Source organism: Pinus tabuliformis, chromosome Q (genome assembly GCF_031772625.1).
Source record: "Pinus tabuliformis cultivar Carrire ecotype Pingquan chromosome Q, CPIR1, whole genome shotgun sequence".
Taxonomy (NCBI): Eukaryota; Viridiplantae; Streptophyta; class Pinopsida; order Pinales; family Pinaceae; genus Pinus; species Pinus tabuliformis.
In genome coordinates, this window is record NC_142296.1 from 1,141,796,878 (window position 1) to 1,141,816,469 (window position 19,592).

General features: G+C 36.1%; 1 protein-coding gene across 6 annotated transcripts in view; it reads left to right on the plus strand.

Moving 5' to 3' along the window:
• Window positions 1-19,592, plus strand: part of DET1 (light-mediated development protein 1 / deetiolated1 (DET1)) — a 362,730-nt gene that overhangs the window by 243,028 nt on the left and 100,110 nt on the right. For all 6 annotated transcript variants that reach the window (XM_089385889.1, XM_089385891.1, XM_089385892.1 and 3 more), the window contains one exon: window positions 1,723-1,818. In XM_089385889.1, coding sequence (XP_089242015.1) covers window positions 1,723-1,818 — 96 coding nt within the window. The remainder of the gene's footprint in view (window positions 1-1,722; window positions 1,819-19,592) is intronic.

A 19,592-nucleotide genomic window follows, 5' to 3' on the forward strand; every position in this document is an offset into this window, starting at 1 on the left:
TTCTTGCTGTAGGTGCGGTCTTGGCTAGGATAACATTTAGGCTTCATTACCTTCATTGAACGTATGTTCAAACCCTGTAATCTTCATAGAGGGACTGTGGCCTGTAAGAGAAATAGACGCAGCCCAGAATAGCCCTTCAACACTTATTACATTAGCCTAGACTTCCTCTAAACAAACTCGACATCCTGCTGTGGAACTCGGCCCGCCAAGGAGTCTAAGAAAGATGCCAACCTTGCCCTTCACATCTTCGCTGGAGACTTCTATCTTAAGGAGTCTAAGAAAGATGCCAACCTTGCCCTTAACATCTTTGCTGAAGACTTCTATCTTTTGCGGCTATTTTAGAGAGAAGAAGAATGAAGTATGGATGTGTGAGTGAGGGTGAAAGCACCTGTATATATACAATTCGATGGGGGTCAAGAGACGTGACCATTGTGCTTGATGAGCCTACATAGAGGTGAGGCCGACCTTGATATTTTACATGAGAGAGAACATAAATTCAAAAACCCATTTCTTCTTATCCAAATTTGACGATCTTTAGGTCAATTTTGGTCCTCTCAAAAAGAGGAATTCAATGCCATAATTATCTTCTTCAAAAGACCCGCCTAGAGTGGAATTTGGCCATAGTTGCTAATTTTAACATAATTAGATTCTAGAATAATGAATGATGACTTTAAGTCGATGTATACAATATTTTGCTATTTTTATTTCATTGAATCATTTATTATGTATGAACCAATGTATTTCATTATTGAATTTGAATTTGAATACACACACACACACACACACACCAACACTCCCCGCCCCCCTTGAATTTCCCTAAAATTTGGGGGTGCTCCCGCGTGTCCCCCCTGTATGTCTCCATTCACATGTCCCCCTGCCTCAGAAACTTGGTGGAACATTGGTTGCATCCACCAAAAAAAGTTTATGTTTTTAATGTAAAAAAAAGGCCAAAAAATGCAAGGATAGGGTGGGGCCCTACCCCAAAACCCTGCTCCTTCAATGACCTCACCCCTCACTCGAGACAGTTAATTACCCTCTCATTTTTACAATTTCATTTCCAGCAGTGAAGAGAGAAACGGTCCCACAAGGAAGGAAGAGGGCAGCCCAGCAGTGAAGGGATTCGGTGCTCCAATCATTGTTGGACTGTTCAAAACTTCAATGAATAAATGCCGAATGAGAATTATGAATTTGATAAATCATAATAGAATTAGATGTCATGATTATGCAATGCAACGTTGTGCATGTTTTTGTTGTTACTTGGTGAAAATGACATTATGCAATGTGCATGTTCTCTAATTATAAATTATATAAATTTCACACATGCACACACACATAAACTGTACCCAAGACAAACACAAGTCTGCTGCTTCAAAATGTTCCATCCTTGCCCCCATAGCCTCATCCCATTGGTGAACCCAAATACCTTGGCAACATAGCTCTTTCCACAAGGTTTTCTTTACTCTTTCTTTCATTCAATATCCATCTTTCTTCTTGAATATATGCATTCATAGGAAATTTGTTACATTTCTGAAATTATCCTATTTCTTATTGGACCTTGTATGTTGTGAATGTCTTCCTGTTATCTCAGTTTTTATTCTACGTTTTACTTCAAAATAGTTTTATTAAATATCGGTTAGTTTTGTGGTTGATGTAGTGTATTTTTTCAATTTTCATTTGTATTAAAAACTTAAATATGTGAATTCTTGCAATTTTGTATTGCAGTTTGTGATGAAGACGCTGGCATGTATTCCTTTCAATTCTCAGTCACAGAGCCCTTCTCCTTATTTTGATCAATCTCTTTTCCACTTTGATGAGAAGGTAATTATTTATTGTAGTAACTTTATACCATATAATATTTTGACGATAGTGTCCTAGTAAGTAACTTTATTTATATTTATTTTCACAAGAAGTTGATATATATTTCATCCACACGGATTCTTGATTATGCTTGTGCAAACTAAGATATGGATTTTATACTGGTCTCTATGGCAGGGCATACTCATCCTGTTATCCTTACATCATTTGGGTCCTGTTCTGGCATCTTGTTATAGGATCTGTTATTATTATAATCTTTTAATAGTTAATAGATAAGTTAGATAAGATACTTTTATTAATGTCCACAAATGACGAAGAAGGGACCTGTTAATTGTATTAGTGTCCGCAAATGACCAAGAAGGGTCAATGGGTCTAGATTCTAGAGCGTAAATTAGTAGTTAATAGACTGTGAATATTTAGAACACTCCTAGATGTTAAAATATTAACAAAAAAACAAGAGATATAAATGACAATAAAAACAAAGAAGTAGGATATATGTCAAATAGAAGAGGAAAACCCTTGGAGGCAGAAGGCCCTAGCTGACCATCTGCATCATAACTGAAAATAGAAGTAGAGGGAGAAGAGCTATTGTTGTGTTCATTTATCACCATGAAAGAAATGATGCAAAACTTAATGACATCATTTGGGAAAAACTTGGAGTTGAGGGGGCCTAGCTGTACAATCCTGAGATGGGTTTTGGAGCAAACTGAACTATCTCTCCTAGCATCAGAGGCCAAGGTGAAGAATCTCTTGTTAGGAGTCCTGGTGCTGCATGGGACCCAGTGAGAAGATATATATGGGGCATGCCCAACTCTAAGGTCCCCTAGATGTCAGTCGAGGCAGTCTACAACTCAATTGGTGTTTTTGTTCTTAGACTTGATGTTCAAGTGGAACTGTTGAAGATGCATGGATGACTCCAAAATTCAAATAGCAGCCATTTTGCAATTGTTCATATGTCTGCATAAATTGTAGAGGCTTCTGGTCAGTTTGGATGATCATATTCTTTGCTAGATAATGTTTCCATGAATGACAAGCCTGCACATTAGTGTAAAGCTTATTGTCATAAGCGGGGTATTTGTGAATTGCATCAAAGAAATTATCATTGTGATAGGCAACTAAATGTTCATGTCAAGTGAGGACTGCATCAATGGCATAGTTTGAGGCATGTTTCCCACTCAGGGGTAACAGTCTCAGAGCCACACAATCTGTAAATGTTGTGTGTTCTATTTCACGTGAGATCCCTTGCTCATGCTAGTCAGATATAGATGTTTTCCTTGTTCTCCCTTAGTCATAGAGCTCTCGTCACTATTTGATCCCGCAACCATGGTATACCAACCATCTCCAGTCTCATGCCTCGGCCCTCAATTTACAGATGTACTGTGCCTTCTTTACATGTGGTCATGTTCTCATTGTATAGGTTTGATACTTATGGTATTTGTTACCACAAAAACTAGCACCTTACTGCAAATCCTTACTAAGCACTCTAGTTTAAGCACAGCGATACGATTAGTTGCCATTTTCACCTTAGCAATTGCTCCTCTACTGTTTTGTATATATATTATAGATACTATCCCCATGAAGGAGGCTTCCTCGATGGATCTTGGAGATTAGATAACCCAGGCCAAATACCCTCCAATTGTTTTGCTAAATAAAGCACCCAAGGATAATGTCCAATAAAGTAGGGCTCTGTGTGAGATGAAATGTAATTTCAAAGTAACGAGTCCAGAGGACCCTATGGCTAAATCTAGAGGGCTTCATTAGTCCTAGAGAGGCTCAAATAGGTTCCCAAACGCATGCTACGTTTAAGGTACCAATTGTTGTTATATATTAGGATTTTTAAGCAATACAATTTACAACATGCAAAATTTATCACAACAATAACAAAATAGCCTAAAATGGATGATAAGCAAGAAGTAAACAAAGGCTACTTGATGAGCAAATTAGGATATAGGTTGCAACAATTTTTCAATGGTTGAAAATGTTAGAAAATCATAAAGGCAGAAAGATTTTCTTATCTTGATAATTACTTGTGATATCTTAGTATCCTTATTATCTTCTTTTCTGTCTTTTTATCTTCTTATCATCAAGCAACTACCAAAACATAAATGCATGAAGATCAAAACAACAAGGACATAGGATGTGGGCTTTCAACCAGGACAAAACCCCTTTTCTAGGCGAAAACCCAAAAATTCTCTTCCCTTTAAGAACCAAATCAAATGAGACAACCAAGACCCTTTGACCAAGACAAAGACCTTCAATCCACCAAGTCAGCCTTCCAATAGGATTAGTCAAACTCTAGCGAATTTCTTTGAAAGTCAACACACGTCAGCTCTTCAAAATAAGTCAACAAGGGTCTCGACCCTCTCTGCAACTCTGAAATTCGGCCTGCACCTTAGGCCCTGCAATTTCATTCTTCTATCTCATATTTCTTCGCTCGTGTGTCAGAATAAGAGAAGATTTTTTGGTCCCTCTCTTCTTCGCTTGGACTCCTTCTTTCTTGCAATGTTAAGACCTTCCTTTCTAGGCCCATTGCACTTCTTTCTTCACTTAGAAACTGCAGATCGAATCTATTGCTTGGATAGCTTCACAATAGGTCAAATGCATAACTATATATAAGTGGTTGAAGCTCCTTAATGAGGCCGACCTGAGGAGAGGGCAGGCTGACTTGGTGGGGGTTTACATGACCAAATTACATGAAATAATTTTTCTTTCTTTGACATAACAAGCTCAGGAAGGGTCTGAAACATGATGACAATGACAATGATTCATGACTCAACCCTAGAAGCACACAATGGGTGGTTAGACCTAGAAATATAATAAATAGAGCATGAAATCCATGCTTACAAAAATAATTTTCTTTGATCTTTACAATAATTTTTCTTTTCTTCTTTTTACAAATACATATAAACTACATCATGTTTTGAGCTAGACAACAATTATGAAGACCGATACTTGTTACATTTCTCAACACTCCCTCTTAACTAGAGAGGCATTCATAATTGTTCAGCCAGTACAAGGTTGACCTCAATTTGAAATGTTACAAGAATAGTACAACAACATATACAATGCTAGATACCATCAAGGCCAGAAAATGCCAAGGTATCAAAGATATAAGTGTCAAGACACTATTTCAAAGCTCCACGTGTTACCACCAAGACACCAATTCAAGGATCCAAGTGTCATTTCCAAGACACTATTTGAAGGATCTACTAACTTAACAGGGTCTACGGTGTCATCAAGGCAACTTTGCCAGGCAACAACCCTGATATTAGTCCAATAGGATATAGGTACCATCTAGGCCTTCATTCTAGGACACTAAACCTTACAGGGATCTAGGTATCATCAAGGTCAAGATATCACTAAAATGGAGCTCCTTATCCTCAAGACCAAGATACCCTCCCACACTGGGATCTAAACATCATCAAGGCCAAAGAATAACTGAGATCTCAATACCAACCATGCTAAAATGTCCTCCCAAGTACCATCATTCAAACACACAGCCCAAGGTACTCATGTCTCCCTCTCAACCAAATTAATCCAAGCATTCTTATCAAATATTCAAAACTTCTCAGGGAGAGATCAACACATCCACTGCTTGTTCATCCATCAGAACATATTGTAGCTTCATGACCCCAACCAGTATTAAACTTGCAATATATTGGTTCTTACTATCAATATGCTAGCATAGAATCTTGGGTCTACAATCATTCTGATGCTGCTGAGGTCATCACAATATCCAAACAATTCTTGACGGAAGCTTTCTTTTCCAACCTTCTCATGCAACACCAAACTCAACCTTAACACTTCTCAAAACAACTGAGTCTTTGTTCACCACTCATCAAACAAGATAGACCATCAACAGTGCTTTAGCCATTCTCTGATCTTATTCTCTCTTCATGGCCTGTACGACTATTAGTCATGACATATCATGTCCTTGTCCCCAAGCTATTGAGATAAGCCCATCATCAACAACTTTTTTCTTCTTCCTTTTGCATCATTATGTCATTGGAGAACTTTCGACCTTCCTAAACTTCATTCTTTTTATCTTCATATGGCAACAAGGTCATGTTTCAAACATCAACGTGAACTTCAATGTCATCAGGGTTCTTACAACTCCCTCTTTCCATCATGCTCAACATCATCATAAGGTCATCATCAACCTCTTGAAAACTATGTACCTACAAATCTTATCAACAAGTACGACCAAGCACAAATATACAAGAGCATGAAGTTAACTTTATCAATGAGAGCATCTAGGGTTATCAAAAACTTTGAATAAGAAATTAAAATTTAGATATCAAGACCTAAACCTTGTTAGGGTTTCAATTAACTAGGGTTACACTTTCATGCCCTAAACTCTTACAACAACCTTTGCTAGGGTTTTGTCACAAACCTTAGATATTATCATCAAAACTTTAATAATAAACCTTAGATATCCAACCTTAAACCATGTTAACCATGTCAGAAGCATTTACACCTAGGGTTTTATTGTTCATGCCATAGGATCTTTTATCAGCTTCTACAAGGGTTTTGTTATAATCCCTGTATACTATCACCAAACCCTAAAAAGCTAGGGTTTTTATCGTATGACCTAGATATCATCAACAAATCCTAAAAATTGAAAGGCTAGGGTTTTACCAAAGTTAACAAATAACAAAAGATAGTATTACAAGTGTTGATTTAATCAAGCACCCTAACAATATAAGAATCTTTATGATTCTATAGCAAAACCCTAGAAATGAGAGAGTCATAAAGAAAAACTTTAAAGACAAAATGATCGTACCTTCTTTTATGATGGAGACCTATTACAATTCTTATAATCTTAAACATACCTTTAGTTGCTTCTTCTACAAACCTTGAAGGGCTCCCTCTCACCATGACAATCTTCTTCAACGAAGCATCCACATCCTCATGGTCCATCTTCATATGAGTCTACCTTTATCAGAGTGCCCAAGGATCCAATTTGATTACCAAGTTACTATTCTCTTCATTCATCATGCTTTTCATGGCATAAGATCAACATTTCTTTATGTACCTGCAACATTCACTGACAAGTACTACCAAAAGTATACAAGTACAAGAGCATGATTATGATTTTGATAATCTAGGGATTTCATGGAATTTTTAGAGGGAGAATTCCTAGGGTTTCCAGATCCAAACCCTAAGTTTCTTGATGTTGCTTTTCAAAACATCAACCCTAGGGTTTGAATTTCAAATTCAATTTTACCTTCACTAGGGTTTGCCATTTCTCCCTAGACTACCTACAAACCCTAGAGACCAAAAGCTAGGGTTTCTTATGAAGGAATAATTAGACTAGGGTTAGGGTTTTTCCATTGACTAGGGTTCTCTAATCAATATCTATCTAGAGTTTATAATTCTAGATATTCAAAAAATATTCAATAAATATAAGACTACAAACCCTAGACTCAAAACATAGGCAAAACCCTAATGCATATTTATATTTAAACAAAAATAATGTCATACATACCTTATAACAACCTTACCTTTTCTTGAAATTGACTGCTTCTCAAGGGTAAATTTGTACCTCCTTCAAGGCTGCCTTCAAGATGTTGAGTCAAGATGTTCTCAAAATAATTAACTGTTGTTCCTTTGGTTGTGGATACTCCTTAATGTAATAGACTGTTTCTTTCCCTTGTAGAGATTTATGGTTGCTCAACGATAGGTTTGCACAAAATTTTCCTTCTGCTACCTTTAATAGTATGTCTGGTCCTTTTAGGGCTTTCAATAATCATAGAAAGTGTTCGAGTAATATATCACTATACTACTCCAGAGAATGTGAACTTGATTCTTCTTCAAAGTGTCATAATTTGATGGAGGGAGAGGCTGCTACCACCCTTGGCAATAGCTCATACGATACTCAAAATTTCTGAAAATGATTTGAGGCCCTTAAAGTGACTATAGCTTATCATCAGATCATTCGAATGGGCTTGATATGCTTCTATACAGTTTGGTCTTGATCTCCTTTTACAAGTAGTTTCTTGATTTAAGACATCTGTGGTTTATATCTTTTGACTTAATTACCAGAGAATCCACAGTAAAAACCCTTTTCGTCAACGTTTCAAATCCCAACCGGGATCCATCATCAGGACTTCTTGAATGTTGATAGTAGAAGAGCTTGATTTAGGTATTTAAATTGTTATGAGAGTAGATTTTAAGGAAGAGATTAATGTCGGCTTGTTTTAATAATATTAATTCCAAATATTCATAATAATTAATATATTAAAAGTAATTAATATTAACAATATCAAAAATTAATTAATACTTAATACTTAATACTTAATACTTAATTAATATTAATAATAGTTGATGATTAATATCAAGACCTAATAATTAATATTAATAATTAAAATTAGGACATGTTTAATTTTTATTTAACTAACTAATAGATTTAATTAATTAATAGATTTAATAATAGATTTTAAATTAATACTAATACTAATAGTTAATGATAATAGTATGTGAAATATTTATTTATTTTTATGTATATTAGTATTTAGTGAATAGTAATATATTGTATTAATATTAAAATTATTACTGTTATTATTTAAAATATATTAATATTAATAATAATTAATATATTAAAATTAATTAATATTAATAATATTAAAAATCAATATTAATAATTAATAATTAATAATCACTTAATAATTAGTAATCATTAATTAATAATAAATACTTAATTAATATTAATAATCAATATCAAGACTTAATACTTAATATTAATAATTAAAATAGTAATCATTATTATGAAAATTTTCCTAGGACATGCTTAATTTTTATATAACTAGTTTAACTAATTAATAGATTCATTAATAGATTTTAATTAATACTTAATAATAACAATTTATAATAATAGTTAATGATAATTGTAATAGCTCTTATCATAATTATTATTGTAAATGTTATAATTAAATACTAATTATTATTATTATTATACTTAAATTATTATAGCAATGCTACTAACTACTAATTATTAAACCAGGAGAGGGATACCTACCCACTGATTGCTATACCTGAGCTGTATTGGTGATCTTAATTTCTCTGATTAAGGGAAGCCAACTACCACTAATCTCCATACCATTGTCTCTGTTGAGATTATGTGGATGCTTGATAATTTCAAGAGCTTCTCTAATCTTTCGCCTATGATGCTGTTCTTCCCTTGCGACAATTGAGGTGTTTTCCAAGCAGACATGGTGCTTAGTTTTTGAGGAGTGTTCCGCCAAGGCCGAAGTACGGGACCTTTCATTCCTAATATCAGCTTCATGTTCCTTGAGTCTTGTCTGCAGGGAGCGACCTGTTTCATCGATGTAGCTTTTCCCACATGAACAATCTATTTTATAGACTCCCTTAAGTTGATGTCTATCAATATTATCTTTGACAGTCCTCATACCTTGCCTAATAGTTCCGGGAGCTGAGAATTGCGTGATTATGTTTTTCTTCCTTAGGATTTTAGCAATCTTATCTATTACTCCGTGAATATAAGGTAGAAATACCCTACCACACTGAGGTTGGTCTTGAGCCTTAGGATCATGAGATAACATCCTTCTTTCAACTTTCTCTATTGCTCTTTTAATCTCTTTTTCTTTGTAGCCTATACTCTTAAAGGTTGAAACTAAATGCTTTTTTTCTTCATTTAGATGTTCAAAGTCAAAAATTCGAAGGGCTCTAATATCAAGAGTGTTTAGAACAACAAACTTCTAGGCTGGGTGATGGTGGGAATCAGCGTGGAGGTAGCTTTCTGTGTGGGTTGTCTTCCTGAAAACCTTATGCCCTAAAGAGAAATCCTCTTTTCTGATGATGAGTGCGTCTAAAAATGGGATGCTCATGTTTTCTTCCAACTCCATAGTAAATTTTATTTCTGGAGAGATAGAATTTAGGTGAATAAAGAACTTGTCAAGCTCTGTTCTACCATGTGTCCATTTTATATTGGTATCATCGACGAATCGCTTCCACCAGGCTGGCTTCAAAGGGTATGATTCAAGGGCTTTCTTTTCAAAGTATTCCATGTATAAGTTGGCCACGATTGGTGAAAGGGGTGATCCCATTGCCACACTAGATGTCTGCTCATAATATATTCCTTGGAAGGTGAAAACAGTGGATTGCAAGCAGATTTCGGCCAATTTTGCAGTCCCTGGATCAGTGACATCTTTTATGACCTGAATGGCTTCATCAAGAGGAATCTTGGTAAATAAGGACACTATGTCAAAGCTAACAAGGATATCATCACGTTCTGTCTTCTCATTTTTAATAAGTTTCACAACATCATGGGAGTTGTTGATGAAAGAATCAGTATTCCCGACAAGGGGCTTAAGGATTTTAGCAACATACTTAGCAAGTTCATAGGTTGGGGAACCAATCGTATTAACTATTGGTCTAAGAGGAACCCCTTCTTTGTGGATCTTGGGTAACCCATAAATTCTAGGGATAGTTTCACAAGAAGGGATTAATTTCTTCTTTAATTTATCCTCAAGGTTGGAATCTGAAATTGTCTTTTTTACTTCCTTCATGATCTTGGGGATGGGATTATTGCTCAGCTTCTTATAACTGCCACATCTGAGGTGTTCATTCATTTTACATATGTAGTCTTCTTTATCCAAGATCACCGCTGCTCCTCCCTTATCTGCCTTAAGAACCACAATTTTATCATTGTTTCACAAGGATTTAAAGGCTCTTTCTTCATCTTTACTCAAATTGCTTTTGGGAGTTTTGGCCTTTCTCATAATGAGGGAAAACTCGTCTTAATGTTTCCTTGTCTTCCAAAGGAAGGTTATTGATCCTATCCTCTATGTTACATATCATATTCTCAATAGGAAGGTTTTTAGGAGCAATTGCAAACCCCAAACCTTTGCTGAGGACACTGATGACTTCAGGATCTAATTCTGGGAAGACAAATTAACCACTCTTCTTTTTAGTTTTGTCTTAGAGGTGTTTAATTAATTAAATCTATTAATTAGTTAAATAAAAATTAAACATGTCCTAATTTTAATTATTAATATTAATTATTAGGTCTTGATATTAATCATCAACTATTATTAATATTATTTAATTATTAAGTAATTATTAAGTATTAATTATTTTTTGATATTGTTAATTTTAATTAATATTAAATAATTTTAATATATCAATTATTATGAATATTTGCAATTAATATTATTAAAACAAGCCGACATTAATCTCTTCCTTAAAATCTACTCATAATTATTTAAATACCTAAATCAAGCTCTTCTACTATCAACATTCAAGAAGTCCTGATGATGGATCCCGGTTGGGATTTGAAACGTTGACAAAAAATGGTTTTTACTGTGGATTCTTCAGTAACTAAGTCAAAAATAGTTTCTTTGTTGGTTATTAGGACTACTTTTAGTCCACAAAACATACCTCAAGCGTATGATCTGGTTATAATATTACATAGATCCCAGTGGTAATTTCAAGATCCTCAGACCTTCGATCTTCCTTATAAGGTTCTCGGCTTAGACTAGGCTTGTTTCCTAGCTTCTTGGATCTCCAATAACTGCTTCTAGGCTTCTTCTTATAGTAGACCAAGACTAGTAGATGATCTTCCCAAAAATTCCTTCCTTCTTGTAGATGAAATCCTTCAATAGATCTTCAAAGTTTCAATAGGTAAGACTTCACTTCTCTTTATGGTCTACCTTGAAAACTTTCTTGAATCCTTCCTTAACATGATGAGAGCTATTGATCTCAAGCTGCCTTTTTCCTTCTACCTTACCTTAACTCTAATTCCATGTTAGAAAATCAGAAAGGCAAAAAGATTTTCATATCTTGATAATTACGTGTAATATCTTAGTATTCTTATTATCTTCTTTTATGTTTTTGTATCTTCTTATTGTCAAGCAACTACCAACATAAATGCATGAAGATCAAAACAACATGGACACAGGATGTAGGATTTTAGCCAAGGGCAAAACCCCTCTCCTAGGGGAAAACCCAAAAATTCTCTTCTTCTTTAAGAACCAAGTCAAGTGAGACAACCAACACCCTTTGACCAAGACAAAGACCTCCTTCAATCCACCAAGTTAGCCTTCCAAGAAGATTAGTCAAACTCTAGCCAATTTCTTCAAAAGTCAACACAAGTCAGCGCTTCAAAATAAGTCAACAAGGGTCCCAACCCTCTCCTAGGGGAAAACCTAAAAATTCTCCTCTTCTTTAAGAACCAAATCAAATGAGACAACCAAGACCCTTTGACCAAGACAAAGACCTCCTTCAATCCACCAAGTCAGCGTTCCAAGAAGATTAGTCAAACTCTAGCCAATTTCTTCAAAAGTCAACACAAGTCAGCTCTTCAAAATAAGTCAACGAGGGTCCAACCCTCTCTGCAACTGTAAAATTTGGTCTGCACCTTTGGCCCTGCAATTTTGTTTTTCTATCTCAAATTTCTTCGCACGTGTGCCAGAATAAGAGTAGATTTTTTGATCCCTCCCTTCTTCGCTTGGACTCCTTCCTGCTTGCAATGTTAAGACCTTCCTTTCTAGGCCCTTTGCACTTCTTTCTTCACTTAGAAACTGCAGATCAAATCTCTTGCTTGGATAGCCTCACAATAGGTCGAATGCACAACTATATATAGTGGTTGAAGCTCCTTAATGAGGCCGACATGAGGAGAGGGAAAGCTGACTAAGTGGAGGAGGTTTACATGACCAAATTACATGAAATAATTTTTCATTCTTTGAGATAATAAGCTTAAGAAGGGTCTAGAACATAATGACATTGATAATGGTTGATGACTCAACCCTAGAAGCACACAATGCATGGTTAGATCTAGAATTATAATAAATAGACCATGAAACCCATGCTTACAAATTTAATTTTCTCTGATCTTTACAATAATTATTCTTTTCTTCTTTTTACAAATACATATAAATTACATCATGTTATGAGCTAGACAACAATTATGAAGACCCATACTAGTTACATTTCTCAACAGAATACACATAAATCAGCTATAAAACCTAGATGGCATCCCTAAAAAGTGGCTGAAAAAGCATGAAAATTAATATTTTTTTCTTTTACCAATTTAGTATATGCAAAGGCTAACCCTAAGACTATGAGGTCCAAGATATTTTAAGCTATTAAATGCATATTTTTCTATAACTTTACCCTAATCTATCCTAGAAAGCATAAAAATTAAAAATTTAGGGGTTTAATTTTTTATAGGATTGACTTACTAATAGACTAATGCCTTTCTCAATCTTGGGCTAATGGAGTCAAAGGTGATATCTATGTCAAAGGACTGATGGAACAAGGGTTATGAGAGAAAAAATGCTACGATGAGGTTTGTCTCCATCAAAACCCTAGCGACTTTCTATCAATCAGAGATAAGAGGGCAAGGAAGCTACACTAAGGTTCCTTGATGGAAACTTGGTGATACTTTTATAGAAGGAGATTTTAGAGCCATAAAATATTCAATACATATGATGAAAATTTGGTCTAAGCCTAAATCTACAATCATTAGAAAATGGAAGAAGATACCCACAATAAACTTGCACAAAATCACCATAGAATCACTCTATCATCCAAGAGGAATTTGCTTCCAATCATAATATCCTTCCCAATACAATTTTCTCAATCAACGCTCCATTTCGCCCAAGATAAATGAGACACTAGTGCACATGGTGTGTTACCATGATGCTTTGCTAAATTGACTTCCCTCTATTTATAAGAGGGCAACCAAGTCGATTTAGCTTTAAATTGACTAAAAGCCCTAAAAATAATAAAGCATGTGATCACAAGTTAAGTAGGTTGGAAGCCGACCTCAAAGATAGCTATATCAATGGAAAAACATAAAAATAAGTGTCCTTTTAACTCACGTGTGAGCAAAAGGCCTCCATGTGTGATGTCATCCTCTAATAGTGCATGTCTCCATCAAACTATGCCATGGAAGGGTCAAAAAGGTGTTCCTCACTCAATAGCCCAACTCCTCATCTACAAGTTGTCTAATCATCAAGAAAAACCCACACTCCAAGCCACATGAAAGGGACATCACAAGGCTAGGGCATGACATTATCATCTAAAGAAGTGTACCATTCCCTTTAGAGGGTTCTCAAGTCACCATCGTCACCAAATCAGCTAAGAAACATGTTAATGTCCATCAAGAAGGTACAATGCTAGCCTGTGGGTGTCCAGTCATCTTTGCGATACATCAACTCTCTAGGTAGCATCGTAGCTCAGTGTAGTGTTTCAGGCTTTGGAGGGAGAAGAGAAACTCATCATCAATGCTGGATTCATCCCAAGGTCAATGCTCCTTAATAGGTGGTCAAGGTCCTGGCTTTGGTGCCCTAAATGGTCATTAAATGGGGCTAGACATCCTCTCTAAAGTGTTGGACAAGCCTCATACAATCCCTCAAGGGATGGTCACTGTACGTGGGAGTAAGCATCTAAAACATATCCTTAAAATAACCATAAGAGTATCATAGACGACCATATCTAATGCAAAAGGCATCAATGTACTTGCAACAAGTATCATCTTCAAATTTCTTCCTAGCTTATGATATGGAAGGGTTATCATCTTCAAGCATCATCTGCAAAAATGTTACCATCCTTAGATATGGGATGGTTATCAAAAGGCCCTATTAGGTGCTTCCAACCCTTAGGTGAGAGATAGTTCCTAGGCCAACCCATCAATCAACAGGTGCAAATGGTTGGTGATATGGTAGAGGTTTACCTCATGGAGCATGATGTGAAGAGGGAGCCATCATTGGACTTGAATTACACCTTTCCTCGACCAATTTTTACCACCCATTTTGTGTGCCTTTTTCTTCATTGATTTTCTTTTTTCTTGCATAGCTTAGGTTACTAGTTTTCATTTATGCATCATTGACCCCTTAAGGGTGAAGCAATTTATTATTCATTGGGGTTGGAATATTCATTGTTGGAAACATAATCCTTTGGGGTTATGTCATTTTGGCACATTCACTTGAGTGGAAGGCAAAAATCCTCAAGTGAAGGTCAACAATCATAGAAGTCCAAGTGTTATGGATAAATAATTCATAAAATAATTTAATAAATAAAATAATATGTATAAATATATATTAATAATAAATAAATATTTATTTAAACAATTTTAATTATTATTAATTATGGAAAGGTTATTGTCTAAAGGCATGACCAACCAACCTCGTGACCAGTCAATACCTATTTAGGCATACCATCCGAGGGAATGTAAATCATTATTCAAGTATTCAATAATTAATAAATATTTATTACACAACTCATGTATTTTATTTGGAGTTTCTGCTAATAGTGGTATTAGAGCAAACTTTTCTCTCACCTATGCATCGCCGTGTCACATGTTCACCTTCCGCTATGTTATTAATGTCGTCCTTGTTCACGCTCCATTTGCGTCCCTGTCTCGGTCCACATTCATCGATAGTATTGCACCGCCCCTGCCGCGTTCTCCTTGTTCCACTATGTCAACATTTCGTCGCAATACTCCCTGACACCCTCTGATTTGCTGGCCTACATTGGTCCCATTGCTGTCCATCGTGGTCCAATCTACTCCTGTCCACCATCCCTTTTTTTGCCCAACGTTCACTTCGCATTGTGCCCCAACCTTCCGTGACAACCCATCTGATCCTCTCTGACAACACTCCGCAGTTTCCCTGACCAGTTGACAATTATCCGCCATCAGTCGCGCTGTCTCGTTGCTTCGACCATTCCCCTGTCGCGTTCATACCCTGTCTTCTGATGTCGGTCGTTGATCTATTCGAGCTGCCGTCCTCCATTTACCTTCGTTGCCTTGAACCCACCATCCTGTCCCCACAAACAGTCATGCCATTTTTTTTAATTGTTACATTAATTTTAACTATTATATGATTATAACTATATAGTTGTATTATATAATTTATAGTTATAAAGCTTTATAATTTTTAAATTATATTGTTTATAATTAAAGAAAAAAGAAAAATAAAGAAATATTAGTTAGTATAAAAAAAGTGCGTTCTATAAGGAAGAAAAACAAATCAAAGATGGGGAATAATGATGAAGCCGACTCAAAAAAATATCAAGAAGAACTCGATAAGGTATGACGTCACCTCAACAATGTTGAAAAGAAGCAGGCAGAGTTAGGAGAAGGTCAAAATAAGATAATCGAAACTCAAGAGGAATTAGCAAGCGATATTAAAAAAATAGATAACATTGAGAAAATGTTGCAAGGAATGAAAAACCAAGAAAAAAGAGACTTTGATTATCGATGGCAAGCCTTCTTGAGATTAAGAGAAGAAGATAAGCAAGAAGCGGCTTGTAAGGTTAGAGAACAAGAAGTAAGAATGAATCAGTTAATAGGAAGGGTTAATTCATTTTTTGTTAATCGCAGGGACCTCAACGTAACAACAATAATGATGATGATTTCAGCAGTGTCTAAGAAAGGGATTGATGATCTTGGTCTTGGAGTGGCAGAATGAGTCTGTATCATGATCTCGGTCTCAGCATTGATTATGAGAAGATCTTGGTATCGCTATCATATATATATATATATATATATATATATATATATATATATCGAGATCTCAGTGTTATAGTTATGGTTTCGGTAAGAGCACAAAGATTATCTCAGTAAAAGAACAGTAAAGTTCTTAGTGAAGATGTGACAACAAAATAGCAGCCATGATCTTATTTTGTGATGAAGAAAAGGTCATGGAGATGATCTCGGCTATGATGAAGGCAAGGCCCTGATCCCTATCTTGGTGTAGCTATCATGAAGATCTATATATATATATATATATATATATATATAGAGAGAGAGAGAGAGAGAGAGAGAGAGAGAGATCTCAATGTTATAGTGATGGTTTCGGTAAGAGCACAAGGATTATCTCAGTAAAAGAATAGTAAAGTTCTTAGTGAAGATGTGACAACAAAATAGCAACCATGATCTTATTCTGTGATGAAGAAAAAGGTCATGGAGATGATCTCAGCTATGATGAAGGCAAGGCCCTGATCCCTATCTCGGTGTAGCTGTCACGAAGACCTCGTTGTTATGATCTCAATAAAGGTACAACAATGATGATCTCGGTGAAGGAGCAACAAGGATGATTGCAGTAATGGTGCAACAGTGACCTAATTGAAATGCTAGAAGACGTACTCTCTGATATGCTGTAAGGAAGGTCATCTTCATGAGATCTCAATTGGGAGATTTGAGAAAATGATAAGAAGACACTCATTTATTTTCTTAATAAGAAAGATGTCAAGTATCCTTGCGACAAGGAAGCTTCCTCATCTAACAACTTATAGTACCTGTGCAAAATGGAAAAAGGATAAGTTGTGGACAAAAGTGCTAAAGGTTAAAAGACTAAAGCATGAGAAGGGAAGTTTGGTCCTCAAACGAGATAGTTTAGTGTAGCTAAGATTCAATGCTATGGGAAGATTATGGATAAGAATTCATGTCATCTGAAGGATAGAGGAAGCTAAAGGAAAGAGGGAGTAATAAATCTCCAGTATGAATGAGATGGTATCCCTCTCAATAGGATCCTATCAGAAGTCCTTGTAGATATGATCATGGTAAGAAGATGCATCATGGCATCATGGGAACATAGCTCTTGGGAATCTCATTGAATATCAAAGGAAAGGAAGAAGTCATCTAGGTCAAAGAGAACATTTGCTAGATAGGGATATAGTAGATCCTGAAGAGTCTCTGATAGAAACCTCAGCGGAGGATCCCCTAGTCTGGGAAAAAAGCAAGAGCTTCATCATGAATTCCAACTTATGGAAATCATGAGATGAAGGACTGATGACATGATGAAGTAGATCAATGGATTGAGGATCCGTTCAATTAAGAAAGTCGCTGAAAGAAGCCTGAAGGAATAATGAGGTATGTATGCTTGTATTTGTTTAATATTATGTCATATGGTTGCAGGTAACATGGATCAAGCATGATCTAAAGGGAAAAGATCTCCTCCTCTGAAAGGATGCTGAAAGACTTAAGTCACACTAGATGAAATCAACATAATATGTCCTCATATAAAGTATGAGGTAGTTGATTACAATTGAAGAACTCTGAGTGAAAGCTCCTGGGAATGAAGGATGTGAGGATGGAAGAGATCGTGAATTACACAACCATAATGAAGGCAATCAACATCCAAAGGATTAGGAATACTTGACCAGGAAATCTTTTGGAATGATGTGAAGACTCTGATGGAAGTCTGAAAAGATGAAGACCCTTGACAACATATATCGTTGGGAGATGTGTCAACATGTATACATGATGTTGATACCTACAAGGAGATGTCACTGGAAAAAGGCCATCACCAAAAGGTAACATGTGATTTATTTTTGGTGTCTGACCTCTTGGAAAATTCTGGGTATGTGTGCAGGGCCAAGGTAAGGAGAGTTGTGAAGGATGTCACAACTATGTACCTTGTGAACCACCGTTGATGAAAAAAAAAGGTGAAGGAAGTCCCAGATGTAAAGCCAAGGAGGATACTTTTCGAGATGACATGACAGAGGAAAGTAATGAATGGCTGAACGCTACATGTGGAGAAAATTGATGACATCTAAGTCTTGGATCATCAGTCAACTAGAAGATCCTATAAAGCATTGATGATAGAGTCCCTGCGTAAGAGGGAGCTCTGGAAGGTTCCTATGAGTAAAGGAACTCGAGCAAGTTTCTGAGTGAAGAGAAACTTGGAACTTGTCCCTAATTAAGAGGGAGATTTAGACACGACATTCTTGTCTTCAGTTCGGAAGAAAGAATGCAGGATTGTGTAATCACCTAGCATCCGACATTCTTTGAGGATGTGGTAGGGCATCCAAGACAAGAGTGGGCAAGAGGACCGATATTCTTGAGGGCTGGGAACCCAAGATGAGAATAGTCCTAGTAGGGCATACTCAGAGAACACTCGGGTGGGTATGACCCTAAGAGAGACAATGACAAGTGTGTCTATAAGTCATTGGTCTCGCCAACATTGTGCTCTAATCTATTTGAGAGATCGAGCAGTTAGTCAAGGCCTTGCTATATGGAAACAATGTTGGTTGAAATGATGCTAGAGCAAATGGATAACTAATCCGACTCTTTGTTTATGAGAACTCTTGTATTGAGAATGTCCATGTACCATGTATGTATGAGTACCTCCCTAGTTAGGAGGGAGTGTTGAAAATAGTGTAACTAGGTTCGGTCTTCATCATGTAAAATATTGTAATGATGTAATTTTGTATCAAGATTTTTTTTTTATGTTATTGCTTGAGACGTGGATTTCATGCTCAAGAAGTTTCTTGGTTGAAGTCGTGGCTCCAATTGAGAGCCTTAAATAAGTCATGTATAATGAAGACAATCATGTATTAGTACACTTGTAAATGCAATTGATGTAAGTCAAATCCTTCTAGATCATCAATGAAATACTCCAACATGTACCCACAGAATTAATACAAAGAAACCACTTGAAGAAATTCTGGAAGCCTCTTGTTTTCATGTCGGCTTAATCAAGAATCACATCAGCTTAATCAAGGAACACGTCGGCCTAATCTAGGATCACATCGGCCTAATAGGTGCGGAGGCAAGCCTATATAAAGGCTCCGTTGGCTCCTCCTCACAATACATTAACCTTCATTCGTTCATGAAGAAAAGCAGAAGTGAAAGGGTCGAAGAAAGGAAGGTAGCCGCAGTCATTGAGGAGGTCTGTTCCCTCATGCGAAGTCATCATCAAGTCTGCTCTCTTATGCGGCAATCCGACTTGGTCTAGGGCTTCACGTTTTATGATTATATTGTTGGGTTGAAGGTCTGTTCTAGCCGCAGTTGAAAGGTGAAAGCCACT